The sequence below is a fragment of the Talpa europaea genome, assembly GCF_964194135.1.
Source record: "Talpa europaea genome assembly, chromosome: 13".
In the NCBI taxonomy this organism is placed as follows: Eukaryota; Metazoa; Chordata; class Mammalia; order Eulipotyphla; family Talpidae; genus Talpa; species Talpa europaea.
This window is the reverse complement of record NC_140080.1, coordinates 56,731,196-56,745,441: the sequence shown is the minus strand read 5'-3', so window position 1 is coordinate 56,745,441 and position 14,246 is coordinate 56,731,196. Positions and strand designations below refer to the sequence as shown.

Here is a 14,246-nt window from a genome sequence, read left to right as displayed (position 1 = left end):
TTGCAATTACCATCTAATTTTGGGAAATTGTCATAGAATCCCCAGGTTAAGTAATTATATTTATACTTAGAGTAAGTATGAATCTGCTTAATGGATATTTGCTTTCTGGAAATATTTTGAAAAACTAGCAATGTTTCAGCAAAATAATGAGTTGTGGATATTGTCTTTTGCTGAATGTGTTCACAATTTCAGTATCAAGCATCCCTATATATACATAGTAATATTGAATCACTGGTTTCCCCTCTATCTTTCCCACTACCTATAAAAGCAAGAAGGGAATGCTCTGCATTAATTTGTATTTTTAGCACTGTATCCAGTACCTGAGAGTGTTCAATAATTGTTTACTGAATGAAAGGAAATCAGTAATCATACCCTAACTGAGCGATTTTTCAATTTTGGCTTCAGAGTCAGGTGAGAAGTTATTTAAAATGATCAATGCAGAGGTAGGTCTTTCCATATGGTGAAGCGAGGAACTCAGCAATCCTTTCCCAAAAAATAGTAATAATAAAACTGGATAAAATTGTTCAAGACAATCCACTGAGGCTCTGAAAATCAATCCAAGTCGTATACCACACTAAAAAAGAGTTATTCATAAAAAGGTACTGAACTTCAGCTATGAGTAGTTTGTGTGACATTCTTGTCTAGTCTTCTTCCAGCCCAATCTCCAGCTTGGCCCACAAGGTAATTCTACCACAATGGGAAAAGATGTGAAAACCAGTATTTGGTGTCAGAGGGGATTGACTCAATGGAGCAAAACATGATAAAACTACATCCAGTAGCATTGTATGAAACAGTAGCGATTTAAGTGACAAATAAACAAGGGAAGACAATTAGCCTGAGGTTGTAATCAGTTGGGGGGGCAAGTGGCAGACTAGCAGATCTGCCAGAAATTTAACAGGAAGCTATAAGATAGAAGACCATAATAGAGGCCTTGAAAAGCTCTCCACATGTTTTTACAAGAAAAACTGAACTCAATTTAGCCACACACTGGCTGATAGTAAGCCTGTATACAGGTGTAGAGAAGAGGTAAGAGACTATAGAGGCAGGCAAAACCAGGGTGTAGGTAGTTAAAAATTAGTCGAACTTTAAAATGTGCTCCCAACATACACAGATGTATTGGAAGAAGTTGAAAACTTTACTAGTCTGTGATGTTTGAGCATTATATACGACCATTCACTGACTTACCATTAATCTATGCAAGCACAATGTGATCCCGATGAATACAGGCTTAAAGATGAGAACAGTGATTCAAAAGGAACTGAACAGAGATATCAGCAGTGACACAGTTTTGGGTAAAATGATTCCATAAATATGTTCAGGCAAGTTACTAAACAAAAACAAAACACAGTAACAAACCACTTAGAGGAAAGTACAGAATCCAGACTTGCCACAAGATATAATCTAACATGTTCCATTTTCAGCAACAACAAAAATTACAGGACATGCCATGAAATAGAAAAGCGTGACCCACAATAAAAACATCAGTCAATAAACTTGTCTCTGGGTGGGCCCTGATGTTGGATTTAGCAGACAAAGACTTCAAAGCAGCAATTTTAACTATCTTAAAAGACTAATAAATGAAACCATATTTAAAGAATTAAAGAAAGCACTATGACAATGACTCAACAAAAAAATAGAAATTATAAAACGGCATCTCCCTGGTGGTGGAAGGGGTTAAGTCTCAGCACTATGAAGCTACCTGCAGCCACTGGAGCATGAATTCGATCCCTGGTCAGGGAGCTGATCCATGGCGCAGCAGATCTCTCCTATCTCACCTGCTGGTCCCCTCAGCAGTGTATTTCAGTCAACCCACCTGTTCTGTTCCCCACTCTGTCTCTGGTGAATCCTCTCACCCCCTACATCTCTGACCTGCAACCCAGTTCTTGTATGCATAAATAAAAATAAATCTTAAAAAAATATATAAAATAGGGCCTCCCCTGGTGACGCAGTGGTTGAGCGCTGGACTGCGAAGCTGCCCACAGCCTCTGCAGCGCTGTTTCGATCCCTGGCCGCTGGGCGAGGGTCCCACATGGCGCGACAGACCTCTCCTGCCTCACCCGCTGCTCTGCTCAGCAGTGTATTTTGTCAGTCTGCCTGCTCTGTTCCCTGCTCTGGCTCTGGTGAATTCTCTCACCCTCCCGCGTTTCTGACTGTACCCAGTGCTTGTATAAATAAATAAATAAAATCTTTTTAAAAAATTATAAAATAGGATCAAATGCACTCTGGGATTTAAAAGTATAATTACTTAGATGAAAATGTATTAAAGGGATTTTACAGCATGTTTTAGATAAAAAAAAAAATTGGTGAACCTGAAGATAGAAACTACACAATCTAAAAAACAGCGAAGTAAGACAATGAAGAAAATTTAAAAGAGCATCAGATATATGAAACAACATCAAACATACCAAGGTATGCATAATGACATTTACAGAAAGATAGGAGAGAAAGGACAGGAAAGTAATGGTCCAAACTCCCTAAATTGGAGGAAAAACACTCATTTATATATTCAAGATGTTCAACAAACACAAGTAGGGTACACACAAAGAAATACACATCTAGATAATAATCTGTTAAAGTCAAAATCGAAAAAAAATGGAAAGCAGCCAGAGTAAAATGATTCATCACATATAAGGGAACAATGTAGTAATTACTAACTTCTAATTAGAAACAATAAGTCCCAGAAGGCATTGATATGACATATTTAAGTGATGGGAAAACTACCGATCAAGAATTCTATATCCAATAAGACTGTCATTCCAAACTGAAGGCAAAAGAAAATACATTCACAGACAACAAAAACTGGGGGGATTCATTGCTAGCCAACCTGCCTTTTAAGAAATGCTAAAGGAAATCTTATAGTTTAAAAGGGAATGACCCCAGCAATAATTTGAATTCTCATGCACCAAAGAAAAACACCGGAAAGTAATTGGGTAAATATATTTCTATTTTCTTAAATTCTTTGAAAGATATAGACTGCATAAAACAACCCGTATCATGTTTCATTGTTGCTTTAATAACATGTATAACTAATATATTTGATGATAATACAAAAGATGGAGGAGGAGATGTAGCTCTATTTGAGCAAAGTTTCTATGTTTTATTGGTATAAATCTGAAGCATATTGTGATAAGTTAATATGTATCTTACAATTCCTAAAAAATCTTTAAGAAAATAAAAAAAATATAGTCAAGAAACAAAGGAATTAAAAGGCACGCTAAAAATATTAACACAAAATAGAACAGGAAAGAGAAAGTACGAATGAACAAAAACACCTTGAGATGTACAGGAAAAAAATTACAAAAGAGGTAGATGTAATTCCAACCATGTCAGTAAATTTACTAAATGGGAATGGACTAAAAATTCCAAAGAACTGTAGAAACTGTCAGACTGCACTTAAAAAAAAAAAAACCAACAAAACAATTATATGCTACTACAACAGGCACTCACTAAATTCAAATATGCATAAGTGTTAAAGTAAAACAATGAAAAAGGTATTCCTTACAAATGATAACAATAAGGAGTTGAAATGACTATATTACTATCAAGCAAAATGCACTTTAAATAAAGAAATATTACTAGAGACTGAGAGGGACAATTCATAATGATAAAAGAGTCACCTCCTCAAAATATAGAATAATTATAAATGCATATTTATCTACTAACTACTAAATGCATATTTATCTACCAAGCACTAAAATACATGAAGCAAAAGTGACAGAACTGAAAGAAACTGAAAATTGAAAATAGATGATTTTAAAGCTCCAGTCTTAATAATTGAGGGAACAACTAGACAAAAAAATCAGCAAGAATATAGGAGATTTGAATAGGACTATCAGTGAGCAGACTTAACTGAACTTTCTAGAATACATCACCCAATGACACCAAAAACATGATTTGAATAGAAAAAAATTAATGAATTGAGGCTCAGCAAAATCTAGTCTTTGAAGGACACTGTTAAGAGAATGAAAAACAAGGTACAAAGTAAGAGAAAATGCAAGCATATATTTAATAAAGGATTTATTTATAAAATATTTTAATAGGGGCCTCCCTGGTGGCCCAAGCGTTAAAGATAGCTATCAAGCTATTGCCAGCCACTGCAACATGAGTTCAATTCCCGGCCGGCCAGGGAGCAGCCCACATGGTGCAGCAGACCTCTTCTGTCTGCCTGCTGCTCCCTTCAGTGTATCTGCCTGTTCTGCTCCCCACTCTCTCTGGTGAATCCTCTCACCACAGTGCCCCGCCTCCACACCTGTGGTCTACACCCCAGTTCTTATATGCATAAATAAATAAATCTTAAAAAAATAATACAAATAAAATATTTTGATAACTAACACTTCAAAAATCAACAGAAAAAAATCTAATTAAGGAATGGGTAAAGGTTTGAACAGGAATTTCACTAAAGATATACATATATACATAAACATCAAAAGATGGTTAACATTATTAGCCATTAAATGGGTGCAAATTAAAATCACAATGAGATTCCACTATATACCTACTGTTATAGCTGTAATAAATAAGACAGAAAATAAATGTGGATAAACTGGAGTCCTCCGATATTGGTGTATCAGTGTAAAATACTATAGTCACTTTGGAAAGAAATTGAGTAGCTTTTTATAAAGTCAAACATAAGCTTAGTATACAACTCAACTGATAATTTAGAAAGTGCAAGATAAGCTGACTTCACACATTATTTATCAATAGCCTTTTAGATTGTACCACTGAAATTTTCACAGGTTCACTTTTTTTTTTAAGATTTATTTATTTATGCATACAAGAACTGGGGTACAGTCTGGAGGCGTGGGGGTGAGAAGATTTACCAGAGACAATAGAGAGCAGAACAGGCAGATGTACTGAACTACACTGCTGAGGGGAGCAGCGGGCGAGTCAGACATCTGCTGCACCATGTGGGTTTCTCCCTGGCAGGGGATTGAACTCGTGCTGCAGTGGCTGCAGATAGCTATGTAGGTTGCATCTTAAACCCGTGTGCCACCAGTGAGGCCCCACTTTTTAACTTTCTGTAGTTATTAATTAATTTACAGAAAATGTATTTGGCATCCATGAAATACTGTGCTTGACATTTGGGTGTGAAGGGTTATGAAGATCAATTAAAGATCCATGTTTTCTGAGAGTTTTGCATTCCACTAGGGTAGTAAATGCTTGTATTTACTGTTGTAAATGTTGCTTCTGGTTGGTATTGTCCTCATGTTTTACTAAGTGAATCAAGGAAGAAGGGCAGGAAGGACAAAAGAAAGGCAAGGCAAATAATCAGACTAGTGCACAAAATTTGAATTCACAGGATTGAGATAATTTTTGTCTGGGGTTATCAGGGATTCCTTTGTGGAAGAGCTGGACATTGAAAGATCAGTAGGACATCCCAGGATGACATAATTGTATATGCAAAAACTTAAAAATAAAAGCTCTATTTTTATTGCTGCCTTATCTGTGTGTTACCATTTAATTTTACTGATTACATGAAAGGGCTGGATTAATTTTTATTCTTCTAACAATTTTTTCCTTAAAAATGTATCTTTATATATATTTACAACCTAGTAATGTTGCATACACACAAAATGCTCAGCTGTTTACCAGAGGGAGGAAGACAGTGGTTTTGGTGAAAGTAGCTTCTAGAGAACCATCCTTCTTGGCTGTCTATGTTCATTTAGTCAGACACTGCTCCTCAGGGTTTCTGGTATCTGAAGGTCCATGTCTCATCTTCAGGACAGGGTTAGGTACAAACACTTGAAGTTTGCATTTTCTTTTTTCATTCTGCTTCTCTACCAGCCACATTTCCCCCTCTTGTAAACTTGAAAGACCATGCTTTCCTTGGGATTTTGTGAATAAGTTATTGTTGGACCTATTTTTGAGTTAGAGCAGTGCTTCTCTGCCCCTCCCTTGATAGGAGTATCATGTCAGCCTCAACATTTCCTACAGATCTTTTGATTCTCCTATTTTTCAGTCTGAACACTTGTGAAGGTTTCAGGAGACTATCAAAGTCAGCCAAGCAGGAGTTTGAAAAGAGTCCCTTTTTCTTGCTAATACACTTTGCAGAAGAAGCTTCTTCAAAGAAACAAGCATGAACTTTGTTTGATCAACATCACCTTTGATTACTGACATGTCATAATAAAGAACCAATCCTTTTTGGGGGGGAGGGGTTGTCTTCATTATTTGTTTGGCACTTGCCTTTTTTCCTGTTTGTTTCTTCTATATTTCACTCTGTCAGCCATAGAAATATTTTATTTTTAATTTTAAAAATGTTAGCTACTTATACAGGAATAAAACCACAATTTTCTCTTCCATTTTTTCCCATGTTCAAACAACATTTACTCTCCTTTTCAGTAACTTTCCACAGATGATATACAGCCATGATCTAAATGCAAATGCCAATGGGGTCTGGACCACCGCTCAACATGAATGAAAAATAGTCATGTGGTCTAGAAAGGACTGATGGATAAAACAGTGAGAGATTTAAATCCTTTATAGTTATTTTCTACACCCCCAAGTTATTATCAATTTCTGATTATTTTAGAAGTTAATTTAACCAGACCATATTATGGCCTTTTAAAAAACAGAAGTGAAAGAGCTTACTCCATATTTTCCAGAAATTCTATTATACAGGACACATTGTTACTATCAGAAGGTGTCTTATAGAATTTAAGGCTGTGAAGTTCAGTGGAGAGTTTGCAAAATTTAGTCTTAGTGATTTACTTCCAAGACAGCCCAGAAACCCACACCCCATCCCAATTACTTTCCTCATTTAAGGTGCTCCTGCTTCCACTTATTTCATCTGGAAAGACTGCTGTGGAAAAGGTCTGCCTGTTCCAAAGATTCTCTGAGCTTCTAGAGTTCAGGTATCACTGTGGGATGCTCAGTTATACTTGACTCCCAGCCTGCAGTGGACAGAGCTAATATTTCATCTTCAAGTCCGGGGCAGTAATTGCTTTGCCCTTCCTCCACTTTGGCTGATTTATTCTATTCCTACTTTAGTAATGGAGAGGACTTTCTTCTCACAGCATGATCCACCTGTTTATTAAAAAAATCAGTGCCATTTTAGGGATATCTGTTATCATCTAACTTAAATGTAGCCTGCAAAAAAACCTGAAAAATAATATTTTCAATGCAAGCACAGGAAGAGGACAATGAATCACATCTTTCTGGTTGTCAATGTAAAGCAGATGATGTCACTCTCCTGCCCAAAACTCTGCCACAGCTCCCTCCTTGTGACTCAGAATGAAAAGTCCTTTTCATGGCCAAAAAGGTAGATTGGTTCTGCCCTTTTCATTACCCTTCTGATATCTTTTCTACCTACTTTGCCCCTCATTCCTCTATTCCCTCTTTGGCTTCCATCCTCTCCCTTGCTGTAGGGTCTTGCGGTGTTTGTTCCTGATGCCTGGAGTCTCTTTCCCCTAGACGATCTCATGGCCAACTCCCTCAGAACTTCATGTCTTTGGTCAGCTAGCACCTTCTCAACGAGGCCTGGCTGCCATATTTAAAATCCCGAGCTGCACCCCTTGCTTCACACACTCGATCCCTCTTATCCTACTCTATTTGTATTGTTTCCATAAGATTCATAACCTTTTAACATAATATAAAATTTACCATCTTCAAAATTATATTTGTCTCTCCAAGCTAGAATATATATTCCATGAGGGCAAGAATCTTTGTCAGTTTCTTTCAGTAATTTATCCCAAGACCCTAAAGCAGTACTTAACACAAAGGAGTATTCTCTAAATATTTATTGTATGAATGAACAATAAGATCTAAACCTGTTCCTTGTGTGCCAGTTATTACACTAAACAATTTAGAACACTATCTCTTTCAGACCTTCCAACCTGAGGGACAATCATTTTCCTCATTTTATAGGTGAAGAAACTGAAGTTAACTAGCTTCTCCAAAGATACACAAGCCTAATTGCAAATTAAGCACTGGCCTGTTTAATTCCAAAGACTAGCTATATATTTCCCATTGTATTATAATTTCTGGAAATGGATGTGCAGAAAATGGGCACCATTCTAATGCAAATTGCTGAGGTTAATACACAAAAATGGGCAGTAGATTTCCTTGATAACATCTTTTGAAATCATATTTGAGGGGAGGAGATGGAGCAAGTTTTCAGTTTCCCCTCAGTCTCTGCCATAATCAGACTCACAAACAAAAGATGGGGTTCCTGTGTTTAGTGGCCTATATTTTTAACATTGGTATCTCCTTTCTGAATTAGAATTGGTCTGAGCATTAACATGTTCTAATAATTCTAATAATGTTCTAATAATCCAAAAGAGGTTACTATCTGGTAAACCTCCAAGGAGAGGTGACCAATGTGACATGAAGTAGGAGAGTGGTGCTCAATGACTTCTGCCAGAAAAGACTAAATAAAAGGAAATATAATGCATAGCTACATATTGAGCTTCAACAAACATTTTGTGGCTGTGTGGTCAAGGGGTGTTGCTCACTATAACTGGCACTGGATATCTGTGGAAGGGGGATTTGTGGTGGGATGGAGGTTCAGTTTACTATTCCACTACACTTCTTAGTGCAGGAAGAAAAGGCATTTAATCTGCTTGGTCTCCAGTTTTCTCATTTGTAAAATGAGGATAACAATTTATATTTCTTCAGGTTATCATAAAAGTACAGTGGTTTAGAGGATGCAATGGTGAATTATATTCTATGGAATGAATTTTAATCTGTCCAAAACCAGATTTATTGCCTACCATTACCACCAAGGGTGGTGGGACAATTTGATCTTCCCAAGAACTATGCTGTGTAGTGCTCTGGTTTTTGAAAGTTATTCATTCCTACTGATGAAGTCTAACAAAATATTTCTTTTATCATTTCCATTTTAATGTGGTGATCCAGCTTACTCAAAAGAAGGTACTCTACTTTCTATAAGATCACATTCCCTATAAACATCTGCCTTATTTCATCCTAAGTCATCATAATGACATTGAGAAAAGAATCAGGTGACACACTGGACTGTTTGATATTTATAGAAAGACTTTCTAGTACAGTTTTCTGATCTTTATTGATTTCCAGTGTTCTCTGAGAATATGATGAAAGCTACAGTTCTTCTCAGCAAAAACAAAAACAAAAATGCATAATTTTGCATATAATTTCACATCACCCATGATTCCATTGAAACTTATTCATGGAGAGTTATTAAGAATCTTTGGCTCTGAGTTGTAAAGTGGTCACAGTACAATTTTCTTCTTTAATCCCTGATAGTATTTGTGGGTGACTAGCACACAATAATAATCTGGCATCATTTTCATTTTCTCAAATTATTTTCGTTACGGTTTTTTTCTTACTGTAGCCAAGAATAAAGATGTTTAGAATAGGGCCTCCCTGGCTGCACAGGGCTTAAGTCTCAGCGCTATCAAGATATCACCAGCCACTGTGGCATGAGTTCGATCTCCAGCAAGAGAGCTAATCCACATGGTGCAGCAGACCTCTCCTGTCTCACCCGCTACTCCCTGCAGCAGTGTATTTCAGTGGAACTGCCTGTTCTCCACACTCTGTCTCTGGTGAATTCTATCACCCTCCCCTGCCCCGGACCTCTGGCCTGTACCCCAATGCTTGTATGCATAACTAAATAAAATAAATCTTTTTTAAAAAGGTGTTTAGAATAAATCTTCCAGAATTTATTTATAGCCCTTGGCTCAGAATGCAATTGGTAAATAACCTGCACTATAATCACATTGAAGCGGAACCAATTATTGTTCTTAAGACTTGCTGAGGGTTAGTCAACCCCAAGCACCTGTGAGTCTCCATACCACTGGACATCCAGCTACCAAGCAGAGGCTAAAAATAGATGAAGCCTAATGCTTACATACTCTCCACAGAACTGTATTTGCAACCTTAGGGGTTTTAAAGCACAAAATTGTGCACAATCCAGAGAGAGAGAAAGAAAGAGATTTCATGTAGCAAAGTTGCTCGACTTGAGGAAAAAAAGCCAGAATATAGCCTAAAGAAATTATGAAAAATTTCAAATATTCAAAGAATATTATCTTCACCTGTTAATTCTAACAGGTTTAAAAAAAGAAAGACTAAAATAGCTCCTCATTAGGGGGTATTTTACATTGCTGTGTTTTCTTTCTCTTGTTTCTAGGTCAACATTTCTAGGTCAACATTTCCACCAAGAAGTTTGAGCTGTTCAAGCACAGCAAACCATTAATAAATACCTACCACCTACATAAATACATATAGAACAGGAAGGAATAGATGTGTAATTGAGGTATAGAAAAATACAATTCCATTTCCCATAAAAAGTTCTTTTTATCTAAAACAGCTATCTTCAAAAGATTATAGAAAGCAATTATTTTATGAATAAAATATTAAAATGTTCAATTACTAATGTCTGATATATCCGATGATTAATAACTATGAATATTACACATGTTTAAAATATTACACATGTTTAAAATAATCTTCACAAAAAATTAGCAATATAATAGAAGAAGTACAGATCTCTTTAAAATACAAATTTGTAGGGGCCTCCCCTGGTGGCGCAGTGGTTGAGCACTGCCTGCAACCTCTGCAGCACCAGTTCGATCCCCGGCCACCGGCAAGGGTCCCACAAAAATAAAATAAAATAAAAATAAAATAAAATACAAATTTGTCAACTCTACAGATTCTATAGCATGGGGAAATGGAACGAGTACACAGATTTATTCCAACAACTGCATGATTATGAAAATGGTCATCTTCTATAGGCTCAGCACAGGTGGTCCAGGATATTAAAATTAATCCCCCCTCTGTCACAAGACAGCTGCTTTTCTAAATGAGGTTATTAAACATATTCATGGAACATTCTTCAGGAGAACAAATGATGCTGCACATACGCATGGAATTGATTCCTCCCAACTTTCCTTTGGAAGGCAGCTCGTTTGCATTGAGTGCCAAAAGAAATGAATTCTTCTCAATGACAGTATTTTCGTGTTTGCAGCCAGTGTGAGGTCCTTATGAATATCCCATTGCAGAACATGACCCATGAAAGTGAGATTGCAAAATGATCTCGTTAAATGGAATTTTAGGATGTTGCCATCACACATTCCAGGTAAACCCCAGCAGAATCTGGCTCTGTGACTGAACTTAGCAGAAACTCCCAAGAGGTCGCTGTTAGAGCCCATAAAATGACAGCTGTAGAACAGGTCCTGCTTAAACTCAACAAGGGTTTAGGAATTCCTGCCTTCAGAAACCTTCCTCACTTTTATTCATGGAAACCACTATATTATTTTCTCAATAACTCTTTTTAATTCCCAAAAATAAACAACTATTCCAGTTGCCTTAACAGGCATTTTGTAGACTCAAATTTTGCAAGATTTAAAACTGTATTATGTTTACCACAAAAATGTCACCTACAACTGTGCTTTGATGAAGACAAGTCAAGACAGTAGGTGGTTATTTACCACATAGCCCAGAAATTTTAACATTTTGAGGCTCAGAAATTCTTTCTAGAGACTACATATAGATTTTCAGTAGTCACATACATCTTACAAGTTTTTTAAATCTTTATGAAATGTTTCATTTTGGATATTGAGAAAATCAAAATGGACATGAATTAAGCATTAAGTATCTGCCTATTGCTCATCAGGTCGGAAAAACAGACACAGAGATGCTTATTACGAAGATCACAGGAAATATTCTCCCCAGGATATTGCTGCTGTAAGGTGTGGTAACCTCCTTCTTTGAGAGATCATAGACTCACTGAAAAACTTTCTTCTTTAAAATCAAAGACTGGGGATCTCCCTGGTGGCACAAGGAGTTAAGTCTCAGCACTATGAAGCAATGGCAGCCACTACAGCTCAAGTTTGGTCCCCCGCCAGGGAGCTACCCACATGGTGCAGTAGACCTCTCCTGTCTCACCCGCTGCTCCCCTCAACAGTGTATTTCAGTCAATCTGCTTGTTCTGTTACCACTCTGTCTCTGGTGAATCCTCTCACCCCCTGCCCCCACGTCTGGCCTGTACCCCAGCTCTTGTATGCATAAATAAATAAAACAAATCTTTTTAAAAAAATAATAAAATCAAAGACTATCATTACGTTTGTTGTTTGAATTTTTTTCAGTAAGAATAAGACTTTGCACTCTTGCTTGGAAGACCTTAATTGATGTTGACATAGAGAAGCAGCCTCAATTCTCAGCCCAGGGGCTGAGCTTCACATAAGGAGGTCTCTGGATGCAGAAGACCACATTTGTATCAACTTCACTGTTGCCAGAGAAACAAGACCCTGGATTCACTTTGCAGACCAGACCTGCACTAAATTCCACTTTTCTAGAATTCTATAGCAACTCCCCCTTTTCCTCTGGTTTGTGGTTTTCTAATTGCAACAGGTCAATTCATCTAATTTTGTCAGAATATAAATTTGTTCTTAGTATGATTAGGCTGACTCAGAAAGGGTATTTTTTTTTTTATAAAATGTTCTGGCTAAAAAAATAAAAATAAGGCCTCCCCTGGTGGCGCAGCGGTTGAGCGCTGGGCTGCCAAGCTGCCCGCAGCCTCTGCAGCTCCGGTTCGGTTCCATCCCGGGCCGCTGGGCGAGGGCCCCACATGATGCACAGACCTCTTCTATCTCGCCCGCTATTCCCCTCAGCAGTGTATTTCATCAGTCTGCCTGTTCTGTTCCCCACTCTGGCTCTGGTGAATTCTCTCACTCTCCCTCATTTCTGACTGTATCCAGTACTCGCATAAATAAATCTTTTAAATAAATCTTTAAAATAAATGAATGAATGAATGAATGAATGAATGAATAAATAAATAAATAAATAAATAATAAAAGTAAATGTTCTTGCTAAAGAAACTATCTGATGCTGGGATAATGGCTCAGAATTTTAATATTGGCTTTCAGATATCAAAAAAAAATCACCTCTCAGCTATAGTTTAATCTCCTATTATTCGAGAATTTTAAATTCTATGCTGTTTTCTATTATCTAAGTGCAGACATTCTGAGAGCCAGGAGACCTGTTGAGAGTGTTGAAATGATATTTTCTGGCTCTGCTGCAGCCAATGCAACCTGTGGCAAAACTTCTCTGCTTCTAGAAATATCACAGTTGGCAATTCAAACCAGATACTCTGGGGTGACTGTGAAGCTCTTTGTGAAACTCAAAAAGAAAGTAACCCAGAAATAGGGAGTCTTAAGGCCCAGGTCTTCCCCAATCATGGCCTCACTCCACACCTGGTTTAAATGTAGGGCTCTTGGAATTAAGAAAGGAAAAGGTGATGTGGGCTGGTTATTCAGAGAAGGCTTTGCGCTCAGGTTGAAGGCTGCTTTTGACATACCCGTGGGAGTAGCCGTAGTCATAGGCTGAGGCTGCCTTCCGACTGACTGCAGACTCGAAGGTGGACTCGGTGGCCCGTGAGGCCTGTTGCTGGTAGGATGCCTGTTGCTGGTAGGATGCTGCAGACACCTGGCTGAAGGCCTCTGATTCCTGGCGGCGGGCAGCAGCAGAGCGGGTACTGTAGGCTGTGGACCCATGGGTGTAGATGGCAGAGCTTTTCTTCTCGTGCTGGTACTGGCTCAGGGTGGTGCGGAGGTCCTTGTTGCGGTAGCTGCTGTCGTAGTGTTTGTGCAACTTCTGGTAAAATGGCAGAGCCATTGTGTGCCCCTGAGGGAACCAGACAAGCTACAAAAAAAGCAACAATTTTTTCGTGAGCCATTCAGGAACAAATTCCATAGGACAAGTGAAAATCAAAGTGTAAAAATGAATACTCATATCTTTTCAAGAGTAAGTGGGAAATGATGTGAAGGTTAGTTTACTTGGTTACTGCACAGACCCCAACTTCATAGCCCAGACTGCCCCTCTGGACAGTATGCCTTCTCCTACTTCATCAGGGGGTCTTTACAAAAGTCCTTTACTCTGACAATTGTACTTTTTTCTCAGATATTTCATAGTACACATTTCTAATATGTATTTCATTCTGATGGGAGCAAAATCTGGGAGATTATGTAATGAGGGAGAACCTACATACAATTAATATGGTTTTCATTTAACAGATAACTACTGAGTACCTCCTATGAGCCTGGAACTATTATAGCACATGAATTACAGTGATGAATAAAACAAATGAAACTTCTGCTCCGATAACTTATGTAGAACTTCATATTCTATTGCAGAAACTAGACAATAGAGAAAATAAGTAACGTGTAAGATATATTGGAATGTACTAAATGGTATAGATAAAAATTAAGCAGAAAAGGTTAGAATGCAATTAAGAGCCTCCACAAGGATGGATGACTTCGCTGGAAAGTGACTTC

General features: G+C 37.7%; 1 protein-coding gene across 1 annotated transcript in view; it reads right to left on the bottom strand.

Moving 5' to 3' along the window:
* Positions 1–13,599, bottom strand: part of MYOM1 (myomesin 1) — a gene marked incomplete at its 3' end in the record, with an annotated part of 128,597 nt that extends 114,998 nt beyond the window's left edge. Inside the window, exon 1 of the mRNA XM_084252679.1 lies at positions 13,271–13,599. Within this exon, the coding sequence (XP_084108805.1) occupies positions 13,271–13,587 (317 nt within the window). The 5' untranslated portion in view covers positions 13,588–13,599. The remainder of the gene's footprint in view (positions 1–13,270) is intronic.
* Between the last annotated feature and the right edge of the window lie 647 nt (positions 13,600–14,246).